This window comes from Corvus kubaryi, unplaced genomic scaffold (assembly GCF_017639235.1).
Source record: "Corvus kubaryi isolate FWS band 111438036 unplaced genomic scaffold, C.kubaryi_AGA036_p1.0 137, whole genome shotgun sequence".
NCBI classification, from domain to species: Eukaryota; Metazoa; Chordata; class Aves; order Passeriformes; family Corvidae; genus Corvus; species Corvus kubaryi.
Window position 1 is genome coordinate 30,134,270 of NW_024580671.1, and position 13,890 is coordinate 30,148,159.

General features: G+C 40.4%; 3 protein-coding genes across 10 annotated transcripts in view; 2 read left to right on the forward strand and 1 right to left on the reverse strand.

Annotated features, from left to right (window-relative positions):
* The window catches only part of ATXN7L1 (ataxin 7 like 1), a 120,592-nt gene extending 119,945 nt beyond the window's left edge, over positions 1-647 (forward strand). For all 7 annotated transcript variants that reach the window (XM_042018365.1, XM_042018368.1, XM_042018363.1 and 4 more), the window contains one exon: positions 482-647. The gene's annotated coding sequence lies outside the window, so the exon portion shown is untranslated. The remainder of the gene's footprint in view (positions 1-481) is intronic.
* Positions 120-1,931, forward strand: EFCAB10 (EF-hand calcium binding domain 10). Of its 2 annotated transcripts, XM_042018379.1 has the most exons (5): positions 120-365; positions 482-646; positions 923-1,007; positions 1,369-1,429; positions 1,533-1,931. In XM_042018379.1, exons 1-4 carry the CDS (start codon positions 266-268, stop codon positions 1,409-1,411), a joined length of 393 nt encoding a protein of 130 aa, XP_041874313.1. In that variant the 5' UTR covers positions 120-265; the 3' UTR covers positions 1,412-1,429; positions 1,533-1,931. The 2 variants fall into 2 exon arrangements, with proteins under 2 accessions (XP_041874313.1, XP_041874314.1); XM_042018380.1 differs by lacking the exon at positions 1,369-1,429 and having other exon boundaries at positions 128-365.
* A 244-nt stretch (positions 1,932-2,175) lies between these two features.
* Positions 2,176-13,683, reverse strand: RINT1 (RAD50 interactor 1). Its single transcript, XM_042018373.1, has 14 exons — positions 13,402-13,683; positions 12,156-12,351; positions 11,758-11,999; positions 11,415-11,588; positions 11,188-11,337; positions 9,913-10,069; positions 7,984-8,094; positions 7,570-7,795; positions 6,832-6,969; positions 5,897-6,096; positions 4,479-4,693; positions 3,652-3,832; positions 3,450-3,568; positions 2,176-2,849 (listed from the first exon to the last, which is right to left on the reverse strand). Exons 2-14 carry the CDS (start codon positions 12,330-12,332, stop codon positions 2,636-2,638), a joined length of 2,304 nt encoding a protein of 767 aa, XP_041874307.1. The 5' UTR covers positions 12,333-12,351; positions 13,402-13,683; the 3' UTR covers positions 2,176-2,635.
* Between the last annotated feature and the right edge of the window lie 207 nt (positions 13,684-13,890).

Below are 13,890 nucleotides of genomic sequence, written 5' to 3' on the forward strand. Positions count from 1 at the left end.
ATTTGCTTTCCCCACGAACCAACGCAGAGCCGGTGCCCTGCCGGGAGCGAGGTGTGTCTGTTCCGGTGCTAACGTGACGACTTCCAGGACAGTCAGTTTTCTCTTCCCCCTTCCTGCCCGCCTCAGCGGAGCGTCCCACGGCAGGAGCCGCTTGAGGGAGCGCCGGCCCCCCCACGTCCCGGTTCTCTGCGGGCTCCTCTGCTCGCCCTCCTCCCGCTGGTCCCGCGGGTCCCGGTGCCGCCTCACGCCGCCCCGGCACCGCGGGATGGCGGCGGGCGAGGAGCAGAGCCGCGAGTACCTGCGGAGGCACCGGCTGCCCGAGCTGCTGCACCGCCTCGGAGCGCTGCTGCTCTTCCACCGCCCCGGTGCGCACGGGCCCGGCCCCGCCGAGAGCGGGGAGGCCGCGGGGGCAGCGGGGCTGCGCGGCCTTCGCTCCCCGGCTGAGGGCCCGGTGCCCGCGGGCAATCTGACCTCGTTGCAGAAAAGCCACGCGAGTTCCTGATCCAGGTGCTGGAGAGGGTAAAGGCTGGGAGACGAGCCGAGGGCGAGTACCCGTTCCTCATGGACGAGGCCAACGTGGACGCCATGTTCAGCCTGCTGGATGTCCTAGGCCAGGGCCACATCAGGCCAGCGCAGTACAGGGAAGGTGCGTCCACCTGCACCCCAGCGAACTGTTTGCTTGCACAGAATTATTAAAATAGTTTCAAAGTTACCTATCTGTACACTTCAGAATTATCCACACACCTCCCCACACAACCTGGAACTTGGAAAGTTTAAAAAGTTACTTGTGGTTAAGTTTCCTATGTTTAAGTTACATGTTGTTAAGCTACACACGTTTACCTTTTGTTAGATCTAGGCACCTTTAAATTTAAATTTTTCTTTCCAAAGGCTTGCCTAAGAAATTTTCTTTTGTTAACTTTAGCTCTTAAAACTTTGGGACTGAGCACTGAGGATTTGGAGCTAGATGATGATGTGAATATCACACGGGATGTATTCAAGGAAGGAATGTAAGTTTAATTGAAGTTGTGGGTGTTTTGGTTTTTTTGTGGGGTGCATATGCATAGGAGATACTTTACTGAGATTTATCTTTTATTTACAAAGCTACATAATTAAAGGACTTGCTGGTTTAAGCTTGACTGTGTCACTTTGCATTGCAAAATTTAAAAAAGGTCAGTTATTTCCTGACCTTCTTGCCTTGCTGTGATTCAAACTCCATGCCCTCCACCACCTCAGTTCCAGGATCCTCTCGCAGGAGACCTCTCACAGTACCTGCCCCTCAGGTCAGAGTGAAGGTCACCAGGCAGCCCAGGGGTTAAAATACTGATCTGGAAATGTGGAACTGTGAGGCCCTGTTGTTTTCTTTGTCAGGGCTGGTACCACAGCTGGAGATGAAATAGGTTCGCAGTTCTAATAATTTCTCATAGTCAAGGTATGGTTCTAGGAGCAATTTTTAAGTAACTGTTGCAATCACTGAAAGGTACTGAACTAACTATCCTCCTTATCTAACTAGAGATTTTCTTTTTCTGTCTTAGGAAGAAAAAGATGCTGGAGAGCTGGTCTGTGTATTAGTTTGAGCACTGGTCTTCTATATATATTAAAAACAGACATCTTCCCCAATTTTTCTTCTGGTTTGTCAGCTGTGAAGTCGATTTTAAGCAGTACTCTTTTTCTCATCTTCTCCACCCTTCAGAGGAGCAATCAGCTGAAAAGGACAAATGACAAGAACTCATTCATGTCTAGCAGGCACTGGAGGGAGTATCATTAAGAACTGCTGTTCTTAATATAATTAGATGGTTAAAAAAAAAAAGTAGAGCTCTCTTATGCACGTGAAATAGTATTTTGGAGTTTTCCTCCTTCAGGTTACAGTTTACAGTAAAAGATTGTTACCTGTTGGCGCATTACCACTGAATAAAATTAAATTGATTTTTGGGCTTGTGCTGTGTTTTGGTTTTTGTTTGGTTGGGTTTTTTGTTCGTTTGTTTGCTTGCTTTTAAAGAAAAAACAACAAGTTATGACAAATGTCCACAGGTAAGGGTAGGTAGCACTTCCAACTGGTATTTTCAAACTTAGCACACACTATGCAATTTATAAGGAGAAACTTTTAAAAAAATTAAGATATAGTCTCATATAGGAAAAAAAAACTTAATTTGTATGAAGAAAACAGTGACATATTCCTTCCTTCTGCATTGATTATATACATTTTAATACAGAACATCCATTACCTGGAATTTGGAGATGTAAAACATCTGTTTTTAACTGAAGGCTAACCAGTTCATAGGGAAGAGTAGCCCACGTTGTACAAAAATGCATTTACACTGTAAATACTACGTGTTCCTCAGAAAGATACAGCAAACACTGACAAGGCAGACTATTCATTAGAGATGAACACAGTTTCAGCTTCCAAATGCAATGGCAAGGTGGCCATGGAAAATAAGATCTGCACAGTTCAACACCAAGGCAGTAGCATTTGGAATTTTCTTTTTTGAACTGTACAGAATAAGGCATAAGTTTAGATTAAAACAATCTCTCAGTATACAGAAATTAAAAAATAAGTACATTACAAGATACTTGCTTTGCGTTTGCTTGGAATAAATAATCTAGACCAAGTTATTAAACACTTCTGAAGAAGAAGTCTTTATTTTCCTGTATTTGGCCAACTAGCTCTCAAATTAAGAAGAATCTCAACATCCCTTTGAGCCAGTTTATAAAGTCCAAGTTCATTTAGTGCTGCTGTTGCAGATGGCTGGCTTGGCTTTGATGGTTCATTTTCTGAAGCTGACTGTAGGACATCCTTCAGAAGCAAGGCAGAGCCAATATTCAGGTTCAGGATAATGCAAGCTTCTTTTATGCTAGAGGAAAGGTTACATGGATTAATGTAAGCAGCACAAATTTAAGTATAACAAAAAAACCTTCCATGCTCCATGTTGGTTTAAAAATATTCAGATTTCAGCCCCAATTAGCCAAGGAGTTTGATGCTGGACTCTTTAGGAGACTGTGGGCTAGTGAAAAAGACCAACCACAAAGAAAGTAGCAGCTTCTCATCCATGACAGCATCTAGACTGCTATACAAGGCAATCCTAAGAAGGAACATAGTTTATAGTCCTTCTTCTAACAATAAAGTTTGTTGTGTTGTAACTGTATCTTTAACTAGTTTCTTTGGCCCCAGTTTCAGAGCTTTGTGCTACTTAATATTCCTTCCACAAGTTAATCTATCTAGACATCCTGACTGCACAAAATACTCCAGGACACATGCCACAATCTGTTGCTGTCTGAGCACATGCCACAGAATCAACTTTCCTAGTTGAAAACATCAGAAGCATGAATGATCAATACATTTAAAGTGTGGATCAAAACTAACTGTGAAAAAATCTTGGTTTTAAGCACAACACTTGTCATTCTCTGGACACTCACTTTTGAAATACGACTAGATCAGAAGTTTGCCTACTTACTGCTTGAAGTAGTTTTCTGGCCTCTTGCAGTAGTGTGAAAACAAGGGGAACAAATTCCGACTCATGTCAAACTGGAGTTGTGCTGCTCCTCCTTCATTGAAATGATTTGCCATAATGATCTACAAATACAAAGAGGGGCATCTGCTGTTTAAGCCAGTCCCTGACACCTACACAGCATTGCACAGGTCACACTGATACCCACTTCCTGATAGATGTACAGATCCACTTTCTCTGCAAGCATTTGCCAGAAAGTTTTGAACAGAGAGTGGCAGAGCTGCTGCTCCAGTTGTAGCAAACGGTCTCGCAGTGTCTGCAACATTGGGCATGCCGTGCTCGACAAAGACATCACTGCTTGCTCTGCTTGAGAGGGCAAAGACAACCACCTGAAAGAAACCATTGCACTGCAGTCATTAGAATGAAATAACTCATTACAACAGCTGAAGCTAAAATTATCCTTAAAAAAAATCTTACCCATTTACAATGTTTCAGAGGCAGTGCTTTCCCATTTCTAATCTAAAAGTTATCAGTCTAATGCTATGTTTGAATTTCATTTAATATTAAACTCACGCTTTAGTTATAAATCTCTGAACATGTCATTCTAGGGAATCCCATCTAATCTGGAAATCACTGAGTTCTATTCCTTTTAAGAAGTACTTCAGAAATTCTACTCAGGAGAAAATACTCAAGAAGCCCTAGGAGTCTGTGAAAACAGAATAGTTGTGACAGGCCATTTTGCATAAAATCTTCAATACTACTATGAAGAAAATAATTCCTGTTCAAAATAGAAAACTAGAACAATCCAGAATTTTTCCTAGGGTGGAACTACTTTAGAAAACATATCATGACAACAGTCCTAAGGTAAGAATCAGGAGAATTTTCCAGAACTTATTGCCCTGCAGCTTTCCTACTCAGGAAAAGAAATATTGCCTATTATTTATTCTTGCCTTTACTGACCTCAGTATTTTTAACACGAAACAATACTGTAATATGGGAAGAGATTAAACAAAGAGATTAAACAAACAGAATCACCTCTCTTTTTTGTAGAGCTTTGCAGCATCTTTGACCTCTCTGAAGACATGATCTACTTGTCGTGTCAGCATGTCGTGCTTCAGGCGCTCCAGGAGGTTGATCATGTCATCAAAGACCGAGCTCTCCATGGACGCCAGCTGTCCCAGCTGGAGCTGGCTCACGGTGTCACTTTCTGCATGAACCTCCAGCTCAGCCTGCTGCAGCTGCAAGAAGAACTAGGCAAACAAAACCAGAGAGGAACACCACAAAAAATGGTTATCCCTTGAACTTTTCAGTGGTACTTTGTTAGGCACAGCTCTAGAAAAGCCTCTCCTGGCACATTTATAAAATTAAAAATTTAAGATTTTGAAAACATTTTCTTATCTTTCCCTGTGGTCCTGACTTAGTCAAAAACAAAACATGGTGGTTTAATTCTAGTGATGGAACTGATACAGGTTTCAGATACAACAACAGATAGGTAAAGGGAACAGATCTAAAGAAATACTGAAAAGATATTTTAAGATTGCCAGCAGCATGCTTTTAAAAAACCCTACCTTGACCTCTTTAAGATTTGGAAAAGTAAACTTGAATTGTAATTTTTAGCAATGATTATTCATTGAATCATAAATTTACTGTGCTGACAACAGCAAGAAAATGAATCGAGTTTAACAAGTTTAATGTGACATTGTGGTAACAGCGTATCGGTTTTGCTTTTAAGCAGATCAAGACACTGTAGTAGATGCAGTTACACAACATGAAGGCTGCTGTCCTATCACAGCAAGATTATCCCCTGCTAGAGCCACAGCTTCCTGTGAAGACAGTAAGAATTTGGAGGCTGCCCACAGCACACACAATATCTTATTCTGCACACTCTGTGTGTAACAGGTTTTTTGACCATTAGCACCAATATCCATAGAAAAGCTGGAATTCTGCACTAGGCCGTGCTGCCACCAGGCTGTTGTATAGCAGTCACTGATTCCCAGTTATCAGTGTGGCCTTTCTGGGCCACAGCTGAACCGTGTTGCAACACAGATAACCCACACTGGATCTGGCTAAGCTCTCCTGCCAAGGGAGGAGTTCAAGGACCAGGCAAAGGCTGCTGCTCTGGTTCAGAGATCTCCAAAATCAATTCACTTTTTTTTTTACAATAAAACACATGTAAAAGAGACTACTTTTTTTTGGTCTCTTCAGATTATTCCATTTTCCAGGCTCTCTCTGCATTTCCCTAGAAAGTTTATAATTAGCAGCTTAGACCTCAATAACCTGTCCTTATTTATACATCTTTTACTAAATCTGAATTTATATCTCATTTTACTTTTTCAGTAATTCATTCTCCTGAATACACCTAAAAAGTGCTGAAAATAAAATGTTTGTTACGAAACAAACATTCAAAGTCCATTTTAAAATCTCTTTTTTCCTACAAAAGAATAATTACTTACTACATTGTCAGCCCAGTCTGCCAACACTGTTGCTATATAATTAACAGCATTAAGGATTGCACAGTATCGGAATCCTAAGGAAGCTCTTGTCTCTTCCTTCATTACTTGAGTTAATCGTATCCTGAAATCATCAACTAACTCCTTCTGTAGGCCTAGAAACTGTAGTTTTCTGGAAGCTGTTGGAAGATTCTTATACCTGTCTGGAAAGACATTAATTAAATGTTTTTAGGCTTTTCAAACTGAATAAAAACTTTTCAAAAAGAAACATTACAGGCATCTTATTGTACCACCTTACGCCTATGAGAACATCATATAGTCAGTATTTAAATGTCAGTATTTAAAACAGCTGATATATCAATGATTTCAGGGAAGCTGATCATGCAAAAGCTAAACATGCAAAGAAACTACTTCCTTCCCCCTCCTGATTCCATGAGCAGTTTGTATTCTAACACTTGAAGCAATGTGTGATTATACCACACCCTCCAGTGTGGCCCCTAAAGCGTCCTCACAAGAGAAAGCAAGCCACGGAAGAAGCAATTTAGTGTCTCCTGAAAACATACCTGCTCTTATGTTCTGTTGCAAAAAGGGAGAAGTTATTTAATAGCTTCTGAATTGTTACAGATTCAAAATGAGTGTCAGGATTTATTACAGAATTGCAACAAATTATATTCTGCCAAGCGAGAAAAAATATGGTAAATATCACATGTGTACTTTTAATTATTATTTTGTAAACATGTCACTAGCTCAAGATTATTCATGTGTTAGTGTCCAAAATACAAAACAAACAGGATGCTTTTATTAAACTGCAAACACCACAACTTTGCAACATTATTTGGTGACTGCTGCTGACAATAAATATTTAGTAAAGAAATATGTTAGCTGAAGGTTTTTTACTATTCATTACAAACAAGAGCAATGCCCATAGATACAATTACCTGTTATAACTAACAAGAGAGTCATAAAAGTTTCAGCACAGTCTGGAACTTTCATTTCATCTACATCAGTGATATCTTCATACTGTGATATCCATGCAGCCTCTGATGAAAGCATAGAGTCCATTTTCTGAAGAGCAACTGAAATGCACAAAACTTTTAAGTTTTGAATTTTAAAAAAATTCCAACAAAAACCCCTGTAAAATATATTAACATAAAAGCCTTACCTTTACTAAGTTAAATATTGCATTTTCAGGTTATAAAAACTACTGACAACTCATTTCATACAAAACCAGCTTCAATGTATCTGCATTTACAACACTATTAACAGAGTTAAATGTCAGAATTGACTGGGGGGGTTGGTTTTGTTTTGGTTTTTTTTTTTGGTAATAGTTGCCTTGCTCCTTTCCAATATATTTCTTCTTCATTTCTCAAAAACTAGTAACTCTCCCTTATTTCAATTTAATGTCCCTCTCTGTTTGCACACACCTAACATTTGTCTAAAAATAAGCCTACCTGATAACATAAAGCTTAGGGGCAAGAGTCCTACAAAATACAGAAGCACTGTTGAAACCTAATCAATTTTTATTCAGAATAATTACAGAGCATAAAAATACATATGCTTTTGGCAGTAGCCCTGTCCAAGTGACTTATCCTACTTGAGAAGGGTAGCTGTGTAAGCAGACACATACTTTCTGATTGTGCAATATAAAGGCCAACAAAATCCACTGGAAGTCTTACATTTTTTTTCCACTGTTAGCCACCTTTGGAAGCAGGATTCTTCTGACAGAATATGCATGCAACTGGGAAAGCTGCTGAGATAACCATGAATGCTGTACAACTCTCTCTCAAACAGAAGTACCTCATCCACAAGGTGACAAAAGAGTGTATCATCATACAACAGGCAGGGAATATCAGCAGCCAACTTCTCCAAAATCAGCATTACTAGAGCACGAGAGAATTCAAGCTTTGGAAAGGAAAAAAGTCAATGTCAGAGATAGGAAATACTGACACATGCAAACATGTACACAACCAACTGCTACTAGACTAAGTCTCACCACATACAGATTTCAGTGGAAATGGGCTTACACACATATCTATCGGAAGTTGACTTAGTTATTATATTCACATTTAAAAAATCATTTAATTGCTTACCCCAGCATTCACTGAAGATCCTGCCTTTTCCAGTATTGGCTGGATTTTGTCATCAAGAAACTTGGAATGATTTCCAATCCACATAAGTACTTGTGTTAAATACCACTCAGGCTTATTTAAAAAAGAAAAAAAATTATTAAATGCATCCAAACAACATTTATTCAAGTGCTATTAGTATTTTAGGACAAATTTCTAAAAATACTGCTCTCTTTCCCTGCCTTCTCTTGATCTCAGGTCACACAAGCCTTTCACTGTTTTACTTAGCTTTCATTAATATAAAAGCATTATCAGAAAAATATTTCTGGATTTTCATTGTCTTAAATGTACCAAATATTGTTTCTCAAGCAAAAGCTCCATTTTTATTTCCCCTTTCTCTACTGCTTTCTCAGTCAGGAGAGCCTTGTTTCTGCTTCATATACTTCTGTTCTCCCATGTGGCCTTTATTTCTTGGTACATCAAAAAGGATGCTCTCCTGAAAAAAGCTCTGCTCTTACTGTTATTGTACCTAACCTGAGCCCCACCCTCCCCCTAGAAGTGGGGAATCTATCACCTTCTCATTTCATTTTTTAATGCCTTTAAGCTTTTTCAGTTTCCACAAAAATTCCACGGGCTGCAGGTTTTGATGAACGCTTACTTCAGTGTTAGTGCAACTGGAAGCAGTTCCTATTTTCTTCATTCCCAACAGCCAAGTGAGTGCTGAGGTGCACTCACATTTTTTGTGTCTGTTTCTCACCTCTGTATTCATTTTCATTTGTGTCATTAATTTTAGCATGCTTGGGTTGTTGGGTTTAACACTCCTTCCCCAACTGGGCAGGGTCATTGTGAACTCTGAGCCTCTCCTCTGAAATACCTGTAACCCTGTCCAGGTTGCTGTCTTTCAAGTATTTTACAGTGGTATTTTCTTTATTGCATTATCCAAGTCATTACTCAAAAAAAAAAAAAACAAACAAAATCCCAACCCAACAAACCCAACCCAAATTTCAGCAAGGCCCTGTTGAAATACCTTTCTGATCTGACACTAGATTACCTGTAACCTTTTCTTGACAAGTTCTTATTTTTAAAATAGTTTTTCACCTATTGTTGTTTGCAAATTTTATGTCTTGAACATATTTTTTCCATTTGCTTTTTAAATAATTTTGTTCATATCTAAAACACCTCTTTCCCACTAACATACACAACAGTATTTTTAAAAGCTCTGTAGTAACATCTATCAAGATTGCAAATGTGTTTAGATTTACACAAGATGGTGATCACAAGCAGATTTGTGCAACTGGACAGTTATAAAACAGGTCCCAAACTTTGCTCCAGATGTATTACGGTGGCATTAATGCAATGAAACCCATTCCAACACTAATTCTCAGAGAAAAATCCTCTGTATTTGAAGGCAATTCACACAAAAAGTGAGTCAGTTTCCAACTGCTAAACTCGGCATCTCTTGTTTTATGTCAATTAAAAAATTCAACCCATTAAAAAAAATTATTATTTAACAGTGCCTTTAGACTAATCACATTTCATATCCTACCTGCAGAATCCAACATTTTCAGTTACATGAAGGCAAAACACAATACCAAAACTCAAAGTCACAGCCTTTGAGCTCAAGAAATAGAGAGCAGTGCAAAACCATTTGCAACAAGACACAGGAAATTAATCAAAACTTGTGAACTGATGGGAGTCCGTCTGAGATTGTAATAATGCTTTATTTAGAAGGATCTGGGCAAGGGAAAGGATCTCGCCCAGAGAAAACGCCTGTGCCTCTGGCAGGTCTCGAAGTGCTATCTCGATGTCTCTCCACACTTAGGTAGGCACAAGAACCACACAATTTTGAAGAATCCTAATTCTGGAAAGTGTGAAAGCTATACAATTTAAACACAGCAATCTAACTGTTGATTGCAAAACCATTTAGAAATGTCAAACCATTTTCTCCCATACCTTGTTTAGAACATTGGTTTGTTTATTTCCAGTGAAATGATACTTGAATCTTTTCTGAAGAGGATTCAGCATGATCTGTATCGGGAGGACAACTGGTGGTGAAGGGGGTAAAGGGTACTTCTCCGGCAATTGTTTAGGTTTGGTTAACAGCTCATCTCTAAGTTCGACAGTCAAGGATGGACTTAAGTGTTGAATTACCCCAACATCGTCATTTCAATAGTATGTGCTTATAAAAATGAACACTGCTTAGTTCGACACCATTGACTGAAGGCAGTATTATGAAAACAGTGAAATTCCTCAAATATAAAAGATATTTCAAAATATTCCACTTTATGTAATATTTAATATAACTCAGGCCTTTAGGGATTATTTATTCAATGACAATACAAGTCCCTTAAGTCAGTTTAATTTGGGAAACTTTTAGGAATCCAGCAAACCACCACTGTCAGAAACCAACACAGTGGCTGTCCAAGAGACACACTTATTCATATTTGTTAAAGGAGGATAAAGACTCCTGGGATTAATAAATGCAACACATGATTTCCTGTTTTCATGTAATGGATTTAAGTGAGCCACTCTGCCAAACCAAAATTGTTACCAACTCAGGGTTGTGGACAATGGCCTTGCATCTTTCTATTACATGATAAAAGGAAAAAAAAAAAAAAAAAAAAAGGCAGCCACAGTCTCTCACACACAAAAAAGGCTTAGTTGAGCTTTAATTTTAACTAATTTTTGTGAATTATTTAATTCACAAAAATCGGGGACAGATTGAGCAGCAGTGCCTTCTGAACAACCTCAAAGTCTCCTTCCAAGACATGTATCTTTACTTTTCCCTCTTTTCCTTCTGTAGTGGGACACATTAAAGTGATTAAAGCTGATTTCACAAAAGGCTATAAAATAAAAAGCATTAACTGTGTGTAATGAAACACACATCACCATTTTTTAACTAACATGCATGGGTAATGATACCAAGCAGGGTAAGCAGGTTATCATGATACTCATGCAACCTGAACTGCCAGCTACCATGAGCACTGGATCTGATGACTTGGAGTAAAAATCTTGCTACTGCCAAAAAGGACAAATTTGGCACTTGGCACTTTCTAAATGACAGAAAAACCCAAAGAAAAACCCCCACAACATTCTAATGTTAATACAAAGTAACATAAATTATCTTCCATCTTTAGGGAGAACAAAATTTTAAATAATTCTCCTTGAGAATGGGCATCTGTCACAGTTTTTACCCCTGCTAAAATACACAACAATTTAAAAGGATACGAGGTTTGCAGTTTCAGAAGCTGACAGAACAGCATCTCCAAGTTGTTGTACACATCAGGAGCGTTGGCTGGTGCAGCAAGGCCAAATGCCTGGGACTGAGGTGGTCCCACAAAGGGCCAGCGGAGCTGCACCAGCACCTCCTCAAAGTCACTGCAACACAAAGTAAGCACTTGGACATGAACTTACAGTACAACGTGAAGATGAAGGAGTCACAGTAACTCTCTCACCTCGTCAATTTGTCCTTAAGGATTTTATGCCAGAATTTAACAGTGGATCTCACAAAAGCAAGAAGATGAGAACAAGATGACTCCTGAAGTTTAATATCCAGTTCTGCCATGCATGCTAGAGTACTGGCTGCCTCCGGAACATTGTTGGTCATCAGATACTGCTGAATGCTATCACTATAAAACACAGAGAAGTCAAGGCCAAATATTCATTAATGATAACAGAAAATAATCACTTGTATATTGAAAAGTAAAGACAAAACTTTCTTGCATTTAAAATACTTGAATAATGGGATAAACCAGGTTACCAGTCTCAGAACATATATACAGTACTCAGGAACTCTACCTCAGCTCTTCTATGCGACAAATCCATTTGAGGTAGGCCAGGTGTCGCTCGAGCTCTTCTACTTGACCAATCACTACATCGAGATCCTCCATCCATGGCTGAGCTTTCAGCAAGTGGCTATTGATGGACTCAGACAGAACAGTTTCTTCCTCTAGAAGCTGACTCAGAGACTTTTTGGAATCTTCTGCTTTCTTTAAGGCATTCTGAATTCTTTTAGGGACTTCCGATGAAACTGTAAGTACCTGCATTGACAGAGAAGTATTAGGGCAGACATAAAAACACTGCACTGTGTAGAGCAGTACCATTGAGATACTGATACATTTCATTTAGTTTCATATTCTTAATCAGTCATGCAGCATGTTAAGAAGAAGAAAAAAATAAAATAGAAAGCTGCTTACCTGTTCTTCTAACTGCTTTTTGTTTTCAGATAGCTTTTCAATCAGGCTGTCTAGCTTCCCCAGGGAATCATAGTCACTTCCAAGTTCTCTTTCCAGAAATTCAGAAACATAGTAGGGAATATCACAGTGATCTAGATCTCTAGTGACTTCTTTCTCTCTAAGAGCAATGCTTGCCATGTTTTCTTTCTCTGCAATACTGAGTATATAATTTCTAATTAGCCCACAGTAAGCACAAACAAATATAACCTATTGAGGAACAAAATTCCATGAAAAGCTGACAGTTCAATACAAACTGAGACTTAAATACCACATTCATGAATTATATCGCTTTAAGTGAGAAAATTTGCTGGCTTAAGTCTTATCTGAGACCTGATAAAACCTTGCTTACATATCCAACTGGTGATTTATTATATATTAACTACTTAAGAGAAATACATCTGGATATTTCTTCCTTCCCCAAAAGCATTAATTTTATTACAATTAGTCCAATAGATACGTAGTTCATGCATATATAATATAGAAAACTTAATGAAAACTACAAAAAAAAAAAATTTGTTAAATGCAATGGAAGATAATGTTCCACTTTACCTTTTCACAAGTTTAGGATATTTCAGAGATACCAACTCATGTCTGATGTGTTACTAGCAAAGTATCCATGTGGGCCTTACAATGATTTGGAAAGTAAATGCATCACTAAAATATTTACTAGAAAAACCCACACGGTATAGCATAAAAGACACTTGCTGATCCACACAATTGGCAGCATCCAGAGAAAACCTGACATTGAGAGGATGTTCACAGTGAAACAAAAAAGGCAACAATGACAAGTGTTTGGCTAGTTCAATCCTCAATTTCTTAGTATCACTTTCAAAACAGTATTTAAAAATAAAAACCTATACACTTACACTTTATCTGCTACAAGCTTTAATTAAGCTAATCCCCCCTATTAAACTGACTACAGGAGTGACAAAGTGGTGCAGTTGATGAGCCAGAGTTACAGAGGCAATAGAGAGCACCAGGAAGAACAAACTGGATGACCAAGGGTGCTGCAGAGGAAGACGCGAATAAAGAAAACAAAATAGTAAAACTGCAGCAATATAGACATAATACGGCAGGAAAAAACTAGCCAAGCGGTGCTCTTTTCATACTTAGAGGAAAGGATCAGGTTACAGGAGAGAGGAACAGGAGGAGTCTGGGCGCATCCCTTCCAGCAGCTGCCAGCTCAGCCCCGTGGCTCAGCACCCACCTCGGCCTGAGGGCCGGACCCTTCCAAGAGCCGGCTGAAGCCTCTGCGGGCTCCGGGAGGCTGCGGGCGAGGCGCCGCCGACCACGGCCTGAGCTGGGAGGCCAGGCAGCTCCTTAGCCCGGCGGCAGCTCGGCGAGCCCTTCCTTCCCCGCCACGGGCGCCGACCGACGAGCCGCCGCTTCCCCTCGCAGGATGGTGCCGAGAGGACGGGAAGACCGCGGGTGCCGCCGCCCAAAGCCCTCAGGGCACTCCCCGCGGGTCCCCGCGGCCGCAGCACCGCCCCCGCCGCGTCAGCGGCGCCGCGGATGACAGAGCGCGGGGCGCAGGCGCGGCGCCGCTCGGCGGCCCCGGTCCCCGCCGGGTCGGGGGCTGGGCCCGCCCCGTGCTCCGAGGGACCCGGCCCGGGCAGAGCCGCGTCCCGCCGGGTCGGGGGCTGGGCCCGCCCCGTGCTCCGAGGGACCCGGCCCGGGCAGAGCCGCGTCCCGCCGG